The sequence below is a fragment of the Glycine soja genome, chromosome 16, assembly GCF_004193775.1.
Source record: "Glycine soja cultivar W05 chromosome 16, ASM419377v2, whole genome shotgun sequence".
NCBI lineage: Eukaryota > Viridiplantae > Streptophyta > Magnoliopsida > Fabales > Fabaceae > Glycine > Glycine soja.
In genome coordinates this window covers 36,769,296-36,787,853 of record NC_041017.1, presented here as the reverse complement: position 1 = coordinate 36,787,853, position 18,558 = coordinate 36,769,296, and the positions used below count along the sequence as shown (strand labels likewise).

At 31.6% G+C, this 18,558-nt stretch overlaps 2 protein-coding genes across 3 annotated transcripts; one reads left to right on the top strand and one right to left on the bottom strand.

Annotated features, from left to right (window-relative positions):
* The first annotated feature begins 5,773 nt into the window (after positions 1 to 5,773).
* On the top strand, positions 5,774 to 9,450 carry LOC114390604 (receptor-like serine/threonine-protein kinase At4g25390). Of its 2 annotated transcripts, none has more exons than XM_028351401.1 (2): positions 5,774 to 8,029; positions 9,037 to 9,450. In XM_028351401.1, the coding sequence occupies exons 1-2, from the start codon at positions 5,994 to 5,996 to the stop codon at positions 9,107 to 9,109; spliced, it is 2,109 nt and encodes a 702-aa protein (XP_028207202.1). In that variant the 5' UTR covers positions 5,774 to 5,993; the 3' UTR covers positions 9,110 to 9,450. The 2 variants fall into 2 exon arrangements, with proteins under 2 accessions (XP_028207202.1, XP_028207203.1); XM_028351402.1 differs by lacking the exon at positions 9,037 to 9,450 and adding an exon at positions 8,509 to 8,669.
* Positions 9,451 to 13,716: 4,266 nt separating this feature from the next.
* LOC114390186 (transcription factor bHLH118-like) lies at positions 13,717 to 15,489 on the bottom strand. The gene is made up of 3 exons (XM_028350881.1): positions 15,034 to 15,489; positions 14,390 to 14,728; positions 13,717 to 14,304 (listed from the first exon to the last, which is right to left on the bottom strand). The coding sequence occupies exons 1-3, from the start codon at positions 15,349 to 15,351 to the stop codon at positions 14,221 to 14,223; spliced, it is 741 nt and encodes a 246-aa protein (XP_028206682.1). The 5' UTR covers positions 15,352 to 15,489; the 3' UTR covers positions 13,717 to 14,220.
* Between the last annotated feature and the right edge of the window lie 3,069 nt (positions 15,490 to 18,558).

The window sequence follows — 18,558 nt, the reverse complement described above, 5'->3', positions numbered from 1 at the left end:
GAATACAACTTTTGACAATTATTCTCTTTGACTTTCATTGATCAACTATGAATATTTACACTTGCTGGTACAAGAAGTTTGACTGAAAAAATCAACTGAAGGAAAAGAAAAGGAGAAGAAGAAGTAAGCAATGTGTAGTTAAGTTGAAGCTTCAAAAAAGAAAGACTAAATTTAGTTAGATTGATACAACGATCTTGTCCTGTTGTTTTGGAATTCTTTTAGTAATACTTTTAGGATAAAGATTGCAACTAAAATTACTCCACCTCATTAAAAGCTACCAATGAAAATGTGACAAGTCTGGTTAAGTTTTACCTTTAAAAAAATTAATTACAAACATTAATTCTTTTAAAAGACATGATGGATTAATTAAGATGTGACATCTTATCAATCTAGTAAATTAAGAACGTTTGAACTGTGATAGATTGACGTTTTTGACTTTACACTTATAAACATTAATATTTATAATTCCTATATTTATTTTAAAAACGTTTGTTTAATAGATTTTTAATTAAGTTCAATATCACCAATTACTATATATATATAGTTGATTTTTAGAATAATTACTTCCTTAAGAAAATCATGATATTTTTTATTGGTGAATAACGTAAAATTATTGGTAGTGACAATTAGTCAGAAAATTAACCCTAAGACAAAGTTTTGTATTTAACTCATCACTCGTCTTCTTAAGGTAAAATTAATGTGAGTACACTTGGTCACTTGTAAGCATTTTTTAGTATATGAGTATATTTTTCCTGCATTGGATTGGAACATCATTCCCTTCTCCTAAAGTTTACATACTAAACAAAATTCAAAATTTGGGGTTACAAGTTAGAAAATTGGGTTAGGAAAACTTGACTAAATGCCGCCATAGATTGCGGGAAACTATTGCACTCTTGGCCTGATTGGTGTGTCTAATCCAACAACTTAAAACACACGTACCATGCATTTACTAAGCTGGGAGCGGAATTTGTTGGGTGTTTCAGTTCAAACAATGAATATTGTTGGGTCATGCCTTAATCCCACATGGTTGTATCCTTTATGGACAAGGGTACCCTACAAGTACAACTACCATCTTGTTCCTGTGTGCCTATGTCTTCTTAGATCAATCGCTTTCTTCCCTGATTCTAGTCTATTTGTGTGTATCTAATAATTTTTTTTTATAAAATTAAAGTACTCGACCAAAAAGTAGTCAAATAGTAGTTTTGTATAGAAGGGCAAGAGCAAGACTGTAAGAAATGAATGAATTAATAAGATTTTGAGGGTTAAGCTATGTTTGGTAGAGAGAGATAAAAAGAAAAGAAAGTGAGAAGAATGCAAATGAAAGAAAGAGGGTAGAAAACAAGATTGTTTAATTGAAATGAAAAAAAATATAAAAAATGAAAAATTCAATTAAAAATAATAGGTAAATAATAAAATAAAAAGTAATAGTCCATTAAATGTCCATTTTATTCCATTTAAACTCATTTCACTTTTATTTATTGATGTTTCACTCCTCTAAACCAAACATTACCTTAAAGAAGTTATTTGAATTCAGAAAATCAAAGTTCAGTACATTAGTTTGGATTGAAAAAAATCCCTAGGTGACATTTTTCCAAAGAAATAAGAACGTGAATACATTTAATTTCCAAAGAAAAAAGAAGCAAATCTATGTCAAATTAACCAAAAAATTAAATTATTTAGAAACAGTATTTCTTACTTCAAAGATTTCACAAGTTCATTGTGAACACCCAATTAACCAAACAGGCAGTGAATTCATCAATTAAACCATTAATAAGTATATGTGAATTTTATTTTTACTACATGCCAAAACAATTGTTGCATTGTAAGTATTAAAAATCACTTTAATCTTCTTTTAAAATTAAAAAATAAGCCTTATATGCAATTTTTTTAGCAAAAACATTTATTAAAATTTCCAATTATTTTTAAAAAAAAATTAAATCGTCAAACCTAAAGAAAGAAAAACATGTTTGTCATTCAAAGTGACAAGAAGATTGATTCATCTTGACTTTAGATCTCGAGTTTAAAATCTATGTAGGAAGAAAAAGAAAGTAAAAAAAGAAGAAAAAAACAGTACAGTTAAAATAATGTGAGATCTACATTTTTATCTTATTTTAATTTTAAATTTTTTTATCTTAATTTACTTTTTTTTCCACATTACCGAACAGATCCTTAATTAGTGAATTTATTTGAATTAACAAGAATTTCAATTAACTTTTAAACATAGAAAATTCATGAATAAAAAATACTACTATCAAAAGAAAGCTTTGTTGTAAAAGCTGCAAACTGTCTCATAAATGAGCAAATTAAAGATAGTTATGGGCATGGACCCGTCTCACTTCATGATTTTTGATTTTACGACGATGAGATAATAAAGAACTATCATTGGCATGGGACTTTCAACAATAAATTAAGGCACTCACACGTGACATGTAGAAGGAAATTAAATGATGCTATAAATTGATGTCTAAAGATGAATGCCTTTCTTTTTTTGGTACATCTGAAGATAGATATATTTTATATGCGAATATAAAATTTTATTTTAAAATAATGAATTTTCTATTTATATATTTAAAGGAATGTAGATGCTGCTCTATTCTATTTATATATTGACTAAAACAATCTCTTTTTCTGTGAATAGAAATTTCTAATTCCTCTCTTCTTTCTGATAGAAAAAGCAGACAAAGTTTATTAAACAATTTTTTTCTAAATCAAGTGTTGTATTACACACACGATAATTTATTTATTTTTCTTTCCCATGTTACTCATTGTATTTATTCCTTTTTTTTACAAGATGGAAGAAGAGGAAAAGAAGAAACATTGGTAAAACAAATTTATACTTTTTTCTTCTCTACTTATCTTTTTCCTAATTATAAAAATAGTTATAAAAAAGAATTATAAGAAAATGCCCAGCTATCTTCATTGACTCTATAAATGACCTGTCTGTAAATGACCTTTCCCGTTACATGATAAATCAATGGCCCAATAGGCCATGCATAATTAATTTTACTTTACGATATATATAATTAATAACATATCTACTAAGCTAGGTAATACAGAGAAGGACTCAAGCCTATAATTTCAATCTTTAGTTTAAGTAACAAAGTATTATTATATTTAGAATCTTGCTTACTAATAATGTCTTTAGATGGATTATTTTTTTAATGCATCAAAATCAAAGATAAGTAGAATCTATAACAATTTATATCTTTCACTTAATTAATTGTGATAGATTTCTTTAGTCTCTAGATGTATTATTAGTTAATAATTATATTCTTCTATTAAAAACCAGATAAACAGTATATTATTAATTAACATCTTTTATTTTTTTATCCACTACTTAATATTTGCTTTAATTATGTTTAAATTTCTTTTAGAATAAAGCTTTTTACTAAAGACAACAATGAAAAGGAGTGAATCTTTTTCCTATTTGATCCAAAACAGGCAAAATTAAGACAGATTATTAATGCGTATTTGTCACTATCACCATACGACAAACTTGCAATAAGTAGATTACAAAGTCAAAATCTACCAAAACAAAAACATCAAAGGCATTTTGGTGATCTTCTACTATTAGCACCATCAAGTGTGGGTCATGACCTCATGGGTAATTATGACTGAAACAAAGCACGAGGGTTGGTTCGAAGTAGGAAATTGGAAAGTTTGAAGAAGCATAAAAGGTTAAAAGGAAAATCACCTACTCCCCACTTGTTGTGCTGAGCTCTCAAACTCTACTTTTCACATCTTCTCTTCATGTTTAATAATTGATGATATTTTATGTAAACCCTTTATAGTAGTTAGCATGCCATTACAAAAGTAGTAGGTTTTCACATTTGCCCTACCTTAGGCAAACAAATGATTAATTACTGTTACAAATTAATCAATTAATTAACTAAGTACTAGTTGCTGTTTAGTTAATTAACCATCAAAACTAATTCCACATAACATACAATTTAATGTAAAATATATGACTGGCAGTGGTTTTAACATAACCCTAAACTCAAATTCATTTATATTAAAATTAATTGTATTAAAATATAAAATAAACAGAAAGTAAGTCTTTTTTTAATAAAACAGTTAGTAAATCCTTGAGATATAGAATCCTTAAGAAAAATATAAAACGCTACATAGATTCAATAATATTACAAGGAGAAGCCGGCAAGTGTTTTTAAGACAATAAAAAGTAAAAATAAAGCATTATAAATGTATTATTACTACCATTATTTTATAAAATATTTTATTTGTTAATTTCTTATTCGGTATACTTAAGGCAGTTATTGGCTAGATTATATTCCAAAGTTCTACTGTATAAAAGTTTTAATAATTAGTCTTTTCCTTTTACTTGCATTTAAAGAAAAGAGGCAAATAAACTATGAGAATATAAAAAGAATGTATTATGATATTTAGGCACTGATTTTTTTGTCAACACACATGGAAAGAAAAATCATAACAACTGGAAAAGTGCTTTTTACAGATATATTTTGAGACAAAGTCAATTGAGTAACATCAATGCCCAGCCTGTGGTGCAATTGTAGCTGTGCACATAACCACAAGCAAACTAGAAAAAACAAGAAACAGAGTAGTAATAGAAAAATAAATTCCCAGCCTGTATATATAGCTGTGCACATTAACACAAGCAAACTAGAAAACAAGAAACAGTGTAATAGAAAAATACATAAATAAATAATGAAAGGAGTACTTCTAGCCCCCACAATCCTCAAGGATTAGATACATTTGTATAAAAAGGATCTTACAGGGTACATCAGAAGTTTGAGTATTAAGACACACGCTTATAGGAAACGTCTAAATCAAACAGAAGGTTAGATGTACACATCCAACTTGATACAAAATTCAAAATTATACATATAATCTTTTATATATCAAATTCAATGAATAGGAGATGAATTTAACAGAATTAATCTTTCACATGACCAATTAAGATTTGAATTGAGATGTTCATATTTAATATCTAATCATATATTAAATCAGATTATTTCGAACAACATAAAAAACAAAAAAAAAATTATTAATTTAACTCTATATTTTAAATGTGAATAATTTCATTCATTTAATGACATGATAATTTTAACATTATTTAATATTTAATTTATACTTTTAAAAATATTTAAATTAGGGTTTGTTTTGAAAATCTTTTTATACATTTTACCAATAACCTTGCTATAGTTAATGTTTTCAATTTAGCAAAGGTTATTTTGTCGCATGTAATAAACATTTGCACGTTTGCCTTCTTAGTCAACACTCTTAACACATTGATTAGTAGTCACCAAACTTAATTTTGTGGACATTCTATTGTATTTCATTCAACTTAACATTAAATATCTAAAAGCATAATCTCAATAAATTTATAAAAATAATTAAAACAAAAAGTACTTAATAATAGAACATTAATTATATTAATTAAAAACATATATATCTTTCTTCAATATTAACTTCTAAAATAGTTAAAATATTTAATAAAGAATGCTAACCATCCTTTGACTAGCTTCATTGTAAATTTTGTCAACCATATTCAATAATGACATTTTTTTTATTCTTTAATATCATCAGTTTAGAAATTTGTATACCATAAACTAATATATATAGAATCATCTTTAGTGTAAGTTTAAAGACAATTGTTACAAAATCCAACAAATTTATTATATATATGTATATATATAAAAGTTCTTTAGAATATAAATATTGTATTTATTCAAACAATAAGAAAATGAATAGTAGTAGTACCATAAACGTACTTGTCTGATGCTGGGTGCTAATCCCGATCCAAACAAACAGCAAGAAACATTCATCTCTTACAAACTCACATGACTTGACACATTGGCAGACTCCAAAGTCTTCCATAGATACAATACAAAACATAAGAGAGAGAAAATTCCCTCCACTCCCTTCTTTCTTTCTTCTCTTCTTCCCAAAACTCTCAAACTCAAACATCACAACAAAACCATGACCAACCCATTACCCACTTAACCTCAAACAACATGCCATCCCGACAATTATCCACCCCATCAGACACACCCCATCCGCTGCCACCGCCACGTCATCACCACCACCACCATCACCACTTTCTGACTCCTCTCCTCGCCGCCACCGTCTCAACATGCTCCCTTTTCCTCCTCCTTCTCCTCTTCTGCCACCGCACCCTCACCCGCAAACGCGCTACCACCTACCCTCCTTCTCCGGCCACCACCTCCCCGCCGCACCGCCTCTCCTTCTCCGTCCTCCGCCGTGCCACCAACTCCTTCTCCACGCGCCTCGGCCACGGAGGCTTCGGCCCCGTCTTCGCCGGCACCCTCGCCGGCGCCCCCGTCGCCGTCAAGCTCATGGACTCCGCCACCAACCACCACCAGGGTGAGCGCGAGTTCCACAACGAACTCTTCTTCGCCTCGAAGCTCCTCTCCCGCCACGTCATCACCGCCACGCACTTCTGCTCCGACCCGAAACGACGCCGCTTCCTCCTGGTCTACGAGCTCATGCACAACGGCAACCTCCAAGACGCGCTTTTGCACCGCAAGTGCCCCGAACTCTCTAACTGGAACACGCGCTTCTCGATTATCCTCAACATAGCGAAAGGTGTTCACTTTCTTCACTCCTGCGACCCCCCTGTTATTCACGGCGACATTAAACCGAGCAACGTTTTGCTTGATCGCGATTTCTCGCCGAGAATTGGGGACTTTGGGCTTGCGAGGTTGAGCTCGGAGACTCCGAGGTTTGAAATTGAGGTTCTGGAATGTGGGAGTGTTGATAATGAAGAGAAGATGAAGAAGAAGGAGGAGGAGGAGGAGGTTGTTGTTGTTGTTGCTGATGATTGTGGATCGGTGGAGAGTGCTCATAGTGTTTTTATGGAGGATGGTGGTTTGGGTGTGGAGCAATCGCCTTCGCCGGAGATGGCGGCGATGACTTCGCCGGAGACGGGTTTGGCGGTGTCCGCCGCTGAGGCCTCGCCGGGGTTTGAGAAGGGTAGTGTGCAGAGTGAGAAGGAGGGTGTGAAGAAGATTAATGGGAGAGGGTTGAAGAGTAATTCTGTGAGGGATTGGTGGTGGAAGCATGAGAATGAGGTTGGGGTTGGGGAGAGTAAAAAAGTTAAGGATTATGTGATGGAGTGGATTGGGAGGGATGTGAATAAGGAAAGGGTGAAAAATGGAATTGAATATGGAGATGTGGTGGTAGGGAAGGAAGAGAAAAATAAGAAGGAGAAGAAGAGAAGGAAGAAGGAATTGGAATGGTGGGAATCAATGGAAGAGGAAAAGCTTGATGGGGTTATGAAGAGGAAGAGAAGGACGGTGAGGGAATGGTGGAAGGAGGAGCGTTTTGAGGAGAATGCGAAGACGACGACAAAGAAGAAGAAGAAAAAGAGGAAGGGTGGGAGTGTGAAGAGTGATGATGAGAAGTGTGGTGATGATTGGTGGATGAGTGATGATGCAATGGATAAGAGGAAGGGCAAGAGTAGGAGTAGGAACAACCGTGGGAACATGGATTGGTGGATGGATGGGTTGAGTGGTGAGTTATGGAGAGGGAGGAGGAATAATAGCTTTGATTCTGCTAGTGGAGAGATTCCAAAGAGTGGTGGTGTGAGTAGTACTCCTAGTATGAGGGGAACTGTGTGCTATGTTGCTCCTGAGTGTGGCTATGGTGGGGAAGTGTCTGAGAAGTCTGATGTGTATAGCTTTGGGGTGTTGTTGCTTGTGATCATTTCCCGGCGGCGCCCACTTCAGGTCAGCGGTTCGCCCTTGTCTGAGTTTCAGAGGGCGAATCTGTTGTCGTGGGCACGCCATTGCGCACGAAATGGGAAGCTTGTTGAGCTGATTGATGAGTCTACTGAGTTGTTGGATAAGGAGCAAGCTCTTCTCTGCATCAAGGTGGCGTTGCTTTGCTTGCTGAAGTCACCTGCTCGTCGTCCTTCAATTAAGGAGGTTGTGGGAATGCTCAGTGGGGAATTGGAGCCACCCCAATTGCCTGTCGAGTACTCACCTTCAACCCCTTCAAGGTTCCCTTTCAAGTCTAGGAGAAAAGGCAGGTGAGTTTCTAGTTCTAATATCTGGTAACACAATTTCATTAGATGTTAAACTAGTATACTGGCAGTGGAAGTTTACCTATGACAGAAACAATGTATAGGGATTTAGGAGGGGAAAGCTATGCTCTTACCATTTGAGTTCACTTTCTTTTGTTATCATTTTTTAAATTGTTTTTAACCACTTGTGTCTTGATACCATTGTGGATCAGTAATGTTTGATCTGTGCACATTAGATTCACCTACTTCAGGTATTTTTTTGATGGACTTATAGGCATACATTAATTGATGTTCATCTTTTGGAAATTATGGCCCTTGTTCTTGTGGTGAGGACTGAGGCCATCTTTGTAGTTTGCAATCTCTTGTGGAAGTGAAATAGCAGCATACCTTTTGTATACTACAGAAGTTATTCTTTTGTTGTGGTCCATTACTGTTTACACTGCTTTTGTAGAATTTGACTAGGCCTTACAGTTTGTATCCATCAGTTTTCTTCCTAGGTGGAAGAGCCATGTTGGTGATACCAGCTGTAACAGAACATTGGAATTTTAAATGGTTAAATTCTTTGAAGCAGAATCTATCTATAAGCTTTTCTCATGTGATTATGTGTTAATAGCTGCAATAGAGAAACGAGGCACACTTCCTTGTATGCAGTTGCATGTGACATCAAAGATTGTATATTTTGGTAACTACTATTAAGGAAATAAATACTATACTACAATGGTGTTTTTTAAAAACCTCAAATTGCATGCTAAATTATCAACTGCTGCAATGAACTAAAAGGTGAAAGGAAATTGACCCCATGACTCAATTTGCTTCAACCTGAAATAAATTGTCTCTTTTAAACTGTGGTGGGGATTGCGTGACTTCAGGACTAAAATAAGGTCATCTTCATACCTCACTTGTGTTGTGGGTGAGTTCGCCCATGTAGAACTTAAATAACTTGTGTAAATACTATTTTTATCATCTGCTTTAAGATTTATTGCAATAGTTCAATCATCATTGATCATTGTTAGGACTCAAATTTGTTTACAAGCTGCTGATCTGAGACACTGTAAAAGCTCTGATGTCTTCCCCTGCCACCTCTGAAATTTGTCTTTGCTCTCAAAATCCGAGGATTTCCGAGAATATGTATTGAAAATGGGTATTATTTTGCTTTGCACGCCTTGTCTAGCTCAATTAATAGCAAATGAGATGGAAGAGTTTCCTAAATGCAAGACTAGTGCTAAACTGCTAATGGATTTTGAACCAAACAGCAATGAACATCCTTCTTATTCAATCATGTTTAGATTATAATTTGCATCTTCCAAATCGTGCTTTGGAGTATGCAGAATTGCGTTTCATCGATATAACATCTGTGGGCTAAAGGAGTCAATGTTGGTGTCAGATCATGATTTGAGATGAAATAGAAAAAAGTTTGTTTTTTTTTCTGTCTATGGTTCGTATATTACATGGGTATTTACATCGTTTGTTTGATTGTACACACTGACTTACCATATAGTATTAGAGGGGAATTTGGCTTAGTAATTTTATCAGAAAATGAAATGAAAACACCAGATATCTTTTGTTTGGGCCTAAAAATACCACAAATCTCTTTAAACTGGGTCATTCAGCCTTATTGGGCCGCATTTAAATGAATACACGTGGAAGGAGGTTAAAGCCTCCTTTACTCCATATTATTATAATATATTTATATTTAAGCTTATATATTTGTATACATGTCCAATAATGTACAACACCACCACTTTAAATCACTAGGGGCCATGAAGCAATTGAATGCCAAATGGCGTAATTGTATTCTTTTATGGATTGTTATCTTAATAATTATGTTCATTTTTCTTTTTATAATCTATAAGATCCTTCACACCCACTACATTTTGTTGAGAAATTGAATTGGTACAAGAATTTTGTATATGAAATTATATAATAAAAAATCATAGAGGGAAGAAAGAAAGCGACTTATAAGATAATTAATGTAATTGATTGTATTTTTTTATTCAGCTTTTTCCACACCACTTTTCCTTCTCAAAACTTCAATCTTCTATTTTCTTTTCCTTCTAAAAACTCCGCCCCACTTTTCCTTCTAAAGACTCCAAGCCAGTTTCTTTTTTCCACCTTTCTTCATCTCACTTTCCCATCTAAAAACTTCAATCCTCTATTTTTTGCAGCCACTCTCTTCTGCTCCATTTTCTCATACCAAAATTTTAACTCTCATTTTTCCCGGATACCTTCTTCTGCCCTAATTCCTTATGGCCAAATAAAATGCAGTTGTGTACTGAAAATATATTTTGTAACTTTAGATTTATTTCCGTTGTTCTTTTCTGCAACTTTATTAAGAACATTTCCTAACGGATAAATATGGAGAGAGACTAGCAGATTCTATGTATAAGTATCAAATTCTGAGATCTATTATTCACCAACAAAAAAATTCTGAGATCTATCGCCGTTTTGCTTCTCAAATGTAGGCTTACTTGATATTTTTTTTTATTTAAATTGTCAAACATCATTTATCTCTTCATGCTTTAAATAATTGGGTTCAGTCGAGAAATCTAAACGACAGAAGCAAAAACATAAAGCATATTTATGTAGGACTAGGGTTATATATTGAACTTAATTCCACCACAAAGTGTATTTAGCAGAGATCTGGGGCCCTGAACCAATATTGTGTACGTGAAATACCAGACCAAAAAAGTACATCATGATAAACCTTAAGAAATTTTGTATTCATTAAGTCCAATATTCTCGATATCAAGGGAGGGCTTCAAAACTTTGCCTTTAAATTAAAACTTAGTTGGATTTCTGACCATTTAATCATATGTATTCTCATTTAAGACAATATCTCAAATGGTTTCAATCCAAATATGGGTAAGTAAATTATCGATCACCAAAACAATATTGGTATATTCATCAAGCTATATAAATAATTTGAGAACAAATATTTATGTTTACAATAGCTAGTTGCACTCTTTTCTCAATTTAGATGCATTCTGTAACTACTTATACCACCACAGAAATAGGTGTTTATACTCCCAAATCAACATATAAGAGAAGCAATCTTACTTTGAAGGGACTGAGATGATAATCATTTGACCTAGCAATAAAGCCACCCACACATTATTTTCATAATCACGTTATAGGCAGACAGAATACAATGTTTGCGACTTCTGCTTGAGGTCTAGCTAATTGCTAGAGCGTTAGTTATTGCTCAAGACATTCAACTGGCCACTCATGCATGTTGGTAATATATTAAACTCGTTACATTCAATTGATTAACCATAGCTTATGTATTCACCTAGCTAGGGAAACTTATGTCCTCGCTATCCCTCCTCTCTTTATATAAGCCAAAAAAAATAAAAGGAGAACAGACACATTAGAGAGAGGAAGCCAAATGACAGCGAGATACAAAAAATTAGAGAGGCTTCAGAGAAGAAAGCAAGGGAGGGTCCTCCTGACCTATAGTTTTCTTTACTTTTTATATATAACATTTTTTTAAAAGTACATTTATTTATTTATCTATTTTATTCTATTATGATTAACGATTTTATTCTTCAAGTTTTTTTTGTTTAAAATTAATCCCTTAATGTTTTTAATTGCTATAATAAATTCTTTCATTTTGTTATATTCTTAAACTTTGAAGAAATTTTGAAATTATTAAATGATTTACTGTCCATCATTTGTTTCAACCAACAAAACTCCTATAGAGCTAGCTACGCAGGGTTCACATTTTTAAAGATGAATTTCACGCCGTGTGAGTTAATTTTATGAACTAATTTAAACGAATTTTGTATTCTAATTTAATATTAATACTATTAATAATTACTTAAGTATTACCATTAGATTTATTTTGTTAAGAAAAAAGAGAAAATATAGGTTCAAATATATTTTTATTTATTGTAAATGTATATACATATATATAATTAATTTTAGTTTTAATTAATCCTTCAATTTGGTTTTAAAAAAATAATCTTTCAAAAATTATATTGTTTGTTTTGATCTTCATAAATGTTATTTTTATTTTTTAAAATGATCCATATCATCATTTAATTATTAATTAATGATGTGGCACATATCTGCTTATATCATATTAATTATTATTTTGCAGTAACGTGTAACATGATATATTGAAATGTGTATATATACTAGTATACAATCATCAACAAGAGTGATGATGAAGACTGCTTAAAAAAATATATGAGGTATAAAACCAATAAAATTTCTTTATTGAAAGATTAAAACTTAAATTTTACTATGTTTTACAGAAATTTAAAGCATATTTTGGCAAAAAATATATAAGAGGATCACTATGTTAACATATTTGCAAGCATTCTATCAGTCTATCACAACTGAATATATATTAGCATATGTAAGAATTTATTTACCTAATGTGTACTAATTCCTAACGTACGGGAAACTGTCACAACAGCACAAATCATTGTTTGGGGTGCAAACTCACGATAAAGACAAAATGAAGAATGGCACAGGAAGCATACAAGTTTATTTTTTTGACATGCAGTAAGAAAGCATACAAATTATAACATCTTTAAGTATTTTTCTTCCTTCTTTATGAAATGTTATACCTATATCATCACTATCACATAGTACTAATGAGGAACATGATGTTAAAATTACTTCTTTTAATATGACTTTTGCTTACTAAAAATTAAACTGCACGTTAGTATAAAAGTTGTGGAGTTATATTTCGATTTTTTATATTATCAAAACTATATATCAGTATGATGTACATCATATTATCAATGCAAAGCCACAATGTCCTAACTAATCGTTTTCTGATAAATAAAAACTATTCTAAGGCATACACGTATTACAATTTTTCTTAAGTCGACAATTAATTGCAAACATAATTGACTTCACTTGAGATGAAAGCAAGCCATATATATGAATTTTTTTTTTTTTTTATCTCACTCCGCATGCATCCAAGGTACGTTTCAATCGAATTAATGAATTTCTAAAGCTAAAGATTCAAAGTATCAGCCTAATAGAAAAAAGTTATACATATATATGATTTTGAAATGTGGACATCACCTGAAGTTTGCGATCACCAATATTACAGTTGCAGTGATTTCCACAGCTACAATTGCTGTCCATTTCTGGAGCTGTTTATGTGTAAAGGGAGGGAAGCATAAGCTTCAGACAAATTAATTTCATAATTAACCTTTTTGTTTATCAGTCCTTCGTTTTCCCCCCGTTAGGCACAATATATCTTTGTTAGTAATATTTCAGATGTTAGACTGATTTTAGTAAGGTGAGATAGAAATCAAACTGAAATCTCCTTTAAAAAAAAGACATGTTTAACTTGTAGTTCTATAATGCACTTGTTTTACCTAATACCAATTAACACCTAATGTTTGACAAAATTTCCTATAACATCTAAATTTTAAATCAAAACTCAAGCATGCGACAACAGTCTACAAGCTATACTCAATATCACACAGCTCGTCTTGCAATATAAGCCGTTTCAAAGTTCGTGGCATAATTCCAGTAAGGGTGAAGGGTGAAAATTGAATGCTAAATTTAATTATATATCTTAGAAATCTCAAATACACACGTATATATGATGGATAAGAGATTCTCGTGGTAAAATAACCCCATAAACTCTACGTTTAATTACATACACAACGAAGGTAAAACTTACAAGTAAACAATTAACGCACATCTGTGAACTTTGAAAAAAAAGAAAGACAGAAACTGAATCCATTTTATTGCAGAAAAGCTACAAAAGGAATTGGAATAAAGTTCATTTTTGAGTTGCAAGTAAACGATTTTTTCTTCTTCCCTCATTATTCACAAGCAAAGCATCAGAGTCCAAATCAAAAAGAGAAAAGGGGACAGTTGCCAATGTAAAATTTGCAAGTAAACTCATCCAAACAAAGTCTATCAAGTTAGAAATATCTAAAGGAGAAATTCTATGGTAGCCTGAGAAAATTAAGGTTTTAGTACTGACATTTTTTTACCAATATTTAAACGAGCTTCCATTTAATGAATCTCTGTCTTTCTCCCTCTCTCTTTTTCACTTCTCAAACTCAAACTCATTCAACTATTAATCCAAAAAATAACAATACTAAAACTCAGATTTTTCTAAGTACCATGCATAGTGTAGCTCTCCGTTTAAAATGCATGTTATGGGTAAATTTCCTGTTATTGGCCAGATTGTGAGGCTATAGCTAGCTCCAACCACAAGGTTAATCAGAACATCTAAATGTTGGAAATGCATTGGAAACTTTCTTTCGCAGCTCAGATAGATCTACGCTGTTGGAATTGTTAACCTGTTAATCAAGTTCAATATAGAAATTACATTAGAGTAAATTTTTAGAATAAGTTAAAAACAAACCCTGAATATTTCTTAATTACCTCACACTGCACACTGTGGAGCAATCTGCCATTGACTTCTGTTGAAAAGCAACTAACAACTTCAAATCCTTCTTCAGTCAAAAACTGTAGTAACTTTGAAATTTTAGGCTTTTCCTCTCTGAAGCCACTGGTGATTTCGATTCCCATAATACCATTATTCTCATGGATAGTAAAGTTGCAAGATGTATGCAAGCCCGCATGGTTATTTTCCATATTATTGCAATGATTGGAGAGTTTCTTCATTTCATCTCTCTTGGCACCAAGTTCTTTGATATTGTTCTGCATGTGCTTTATGTAATTCGCTGCCTCGTTCATGTGGTCAGATATTGAACGCTTTCCCTGAAAAAACCATCACAATAACCCTAAACAACCCAGAAAACTTTAACCATATCAGATAACCAAAAAAAAAAAGGAAAAACAAAAAACAGCTGTTATTGTGTGAATCACAGAAATATAGGAGATTCAATATATTTAGATTCTTAAGGAAAAAAATTGTTAATACTAGTAATTAGATGAAGGAGTAACATGATTTCCAAAAGGGTATCCACTAAAATAGAAATAATTGAGTGATTTTAATCAAAGAGTTCTACAAGACAATGTATAGAAAAAGAAGAAAATAACAAACGAACATAGGTTTTTCACACCTTGATGAACTCAAGAGGGAGAAGGGATCTAAGAGAGGCATAGAAGGTAGCCATTTCTTGTCTCCTTTTCCTTTCAATCTCCATATGAATCATCTTCTTCTTATGTTCGTTTGAGTCATGATTCTTTTTATTTGCCCCATAGAAAAGTTTCTTTGTTGGTTGGCTGCTGCTACTAGTGATGAATTTTTGGTTAGAATCATTGACATTCAGAGAAGCATAATCATCCAGAATTAGATCTTCGGAGATTTTGTGTTGCTGGTGGTGGGGACTATTAGAAAACTGGATAACCAGCTCATTGCCTCGTTGCAAAGGAAGCATGGTACTCTTAAAACTAAATGAGTGCTCTAAACTATCCTCAATTTTGGATATGGGGGCTGAAGGAGCAGATTCATTTCATTTGGGCAACTATAAGCTATTTCTAGCAAGCTTCCCCACGGGGATCTCACATGCCAAAAGATTCCTCTAGATATTCTCCGACATATGTTAGTGACACTTTCTTTTGACAATTTTTTGTTAGCACACACTCTTTATTAAATTTATTTTCCAAGTATAACTCACATAATAATCTAGTAATAAAAACATGTTAAAGAAAGAAAAAAATGCATTAATACAGGTCCTTGAAAATGATTGGTATTGTTTAAAAACACATTCTCACAACATAATTTATGATAAGGAAAGTGATACACAGGAAAAAATAAACGTATTATAAAATGGTGATATGACAAATAAAGATAGACAAAAAAATTTTATAAAAAATGTTATAGAAATTTTAAGTAAGAGCTATATAATTATTGAAAAATTAAAATCTAATTAGGGCAATAATTAAAGATATTAAAGTTTTAAAATTATTTTTTTCTCAAAAAATATAATTACAGGATATATTAAATAGTTTTTAATTAAACCAATCCATCGTCAAAATCCTTTTTGGTATGCAAAGTGTACGTAAGAAGTGACCTCATTCGCAGTTTTGTATCATAATTATTTGAGGACACTGTTCATAAATGTGACTCCTACCCCTCCCATTAACGTCCACATCTCATATAAGACTATAGACTATAAGTTTACAATGATTAATCCAAATTAGTTTAGCAGAAGAGGTTAGTTTTACACTAAGTAATATGAATGAATAATTAAATTTTTTGTAAGCAGAGAAGTCTAGTTTGGAATATGATTGTCTTATTCATTTCATTTGGTTTTCGTATTTAAGTGATGCCGTTTTCTTTGGTTGAGACAGTGTTTCGTTTAGCCTTGTATTTTAGTTAGTAAACAATTATTGTGTGAAATGCCGTTGCATAATTTTAATGAAAATGAGTTTCGAATTAATTGGGAAATGAGACATGAGTAAAATTATTTTAAACATTTGTTTTACAAAATGAGATAATATGTAAATCTTATTAATTGTCTTAAGTTTTATTGTTACTTTATTTATATATGTATTATTAGGTTATAGACTAAAAAAAATAATTTTGAATCCCCACACAATGTTTTTCCTACTAATGTTCATACTTTTTTTTTATAAATAAAGTACTGAATATATTTCTATATTTCTTAAAAATTAAATGAATATTTAATTTTTATGTAATATTTTCTTTATAAGGTATGAGTCTTACTCTTACTACAGGTTTTGTTAACAAATTAATATTAGTTTTTAAAATTAAAAATCACAATGTAAATCTATTTAAAATCATGGTAAGGGTACTATTTTTTTTTATTAAGACAACTTTACTGTTGGCTTTTTATTCACTGTCCTTAAAACCTTAGTAAGAATTTTTCATAAAGTATTAGTAAAAAAATATAAGAAGATATAATATTAAATTATTAAGAATGTGAAGTAAAATTTTGTGCTTGAGTAACACTAAATTATTGAACCATCGCGATCAGCCAAATGGCTTATAATTTATTTGATATGTACTTCGATCTAATTTATGTTAGATAGATGATGTGGTTTTGAGTTTTTCGGGAAAATAAATTTGGCTTTATGCGCCGTGTGACTTTAGGTAGAAAATTAAAAGGAACATCAAACGTATAGAAGAAGGGACCTTGTGACAGCATTTAATTGGGTGTTTCTTCATGTCCTACAAAGCAAAGCATTATTTATTTAAAATTTAAATAGAAAAGTATCCTTTGAGATGTTATTGAGTTATTCTCTAATCCACTGTGCTTTTCTCCCCATCTCTCTCTTCACATTCATGCTTACCATATAATCACTCTAGTTTAATCCTACTTAGCTCAGACTTCGATGACAAATACTTACAGGTGAAGAAACAAGAGTTTGTGGAGGAAAAATGCTAACATGCATTAATTATATAATATATAATTGAATAATAGTTAAAAAAGTCGTGTGAACATTTTTTAACAGTAAACCTTATAAGCCAAATTGATGAGATAAAAATTTATATTGAGAAAATCATATGATTTTTTTCTCATAGTTTAATTACAGAAGAAAAAATTGACTATATATATATATATATAATAATGTTGTCTGTAATATTTTCTATAATATTTTTTCTCAACCTTTCATCATATTAATTGTCTTATTACACATGTTTCTTTCTCTTTCTTTTTTTTATCTTATCTATTTCCTCTTTTATTCAAAATATTGTACAATAATATTATTCTACTAACATTTTTCTTTCATATTTGTATCTCCCACCTAAATATAACTTCATTTTTATTTCTCGATCTCAAACTTTTGACTAGTAAGGATACCACACAAAACACAATCAAGAAGTACGGGCTGACCCCAACCCTAATATCGTTACTCGAAGAAATGCTGGTAATTTTATATAAACACCATCTAGAAGTATTCCTATCATCATTACTGAAAGGGACCATTGGTAGTTATGTAAAAGAAAAAAACAAAAACTAAAAAATAAATCACTCGGAGAATGTGTGAGAGAATGCATGAACACCATATTCTTTCTCGATCGTCAATTTTATTTCTTTTAAGTGAAGACCATGTTCCTTAATATATATTTGGTCATGCGGGTTTTGACACCAAATAAAAACAAGTGAACAACTAATATAAGAACACTATATTAGTGGTGGCAACGGCTTTATAAATTAAAGTATGGACCAGTATCAACGGGATGATTTCTCTGACATCAGGAATATTTTGTCCCTCAACCTCCTTATGTGACCAAGTTGGGAAATTTAAAGCTATATATGTTTTTTAAGTCGACATACATCATATGTGTGTGTATATATATATGCATCCTAATTGTTTATTTAGTAAGATAATGATGGTTACTAATAGGGAAGCAGCTTAACTGCTTCTGATCATCCGTTTATAGACAATTATGGAAATATTACTAAAATAATTAGTAGTAATTATATATAAGAGAGCTTGGGATAATGTTCATTGCTAACATATTTTGTTCAAACATTGTGGCTCATCACAATAAAATATGGAAATGTAAATTACCCTCTCTTGGTATTTGAGTTTGCTGAGAGTGTATGGTCAAACATACATTAATTATAAATTAATTCATATTTATTTATTTATTAAATAAATTAAGTCAGGAT

Excerpts from the sequence above, each read along its gene's own strand:
- LOC114390186 (XM_028350881.1), bottom strand. The coding sequence starts at position 15,351 with ATGCTTCCTTTGCAACGAGGCAATGAGCTGGTTATCCAGTTTTCTAAT. Across the intron at positions 14,729-15,033 it reads TCCCTCTTGAGTTCATCAAG|GGAAAGCGTTCAATATCTGA; the intron begins GTGTGAAAAACC and ends TGGTTTTTTCAG. Across the intron at positions 14,305-14,389 it reads TCCACAGTGTGCAGTGTGAG|GTTAACAATTCCAACAGCGT; the intron begins GTAATTAAGAAA and ends CTTGATTAACAG.
- LOC114390604 (XM_028351401.1), top strand. The coding sequence starts at position 5,994 with ATGCCATCCCGACAATTATCCACCCCATCAGACACACCCCATCCGCTG. Across the intron at positions 8,030-9,036 it reads AAGTCTAGGAGAAAAGGCAG|GACTCAAATTTGTTTACAAG; the intron begins GTGAGTTTCTAG and ends GATCATTGTTAG.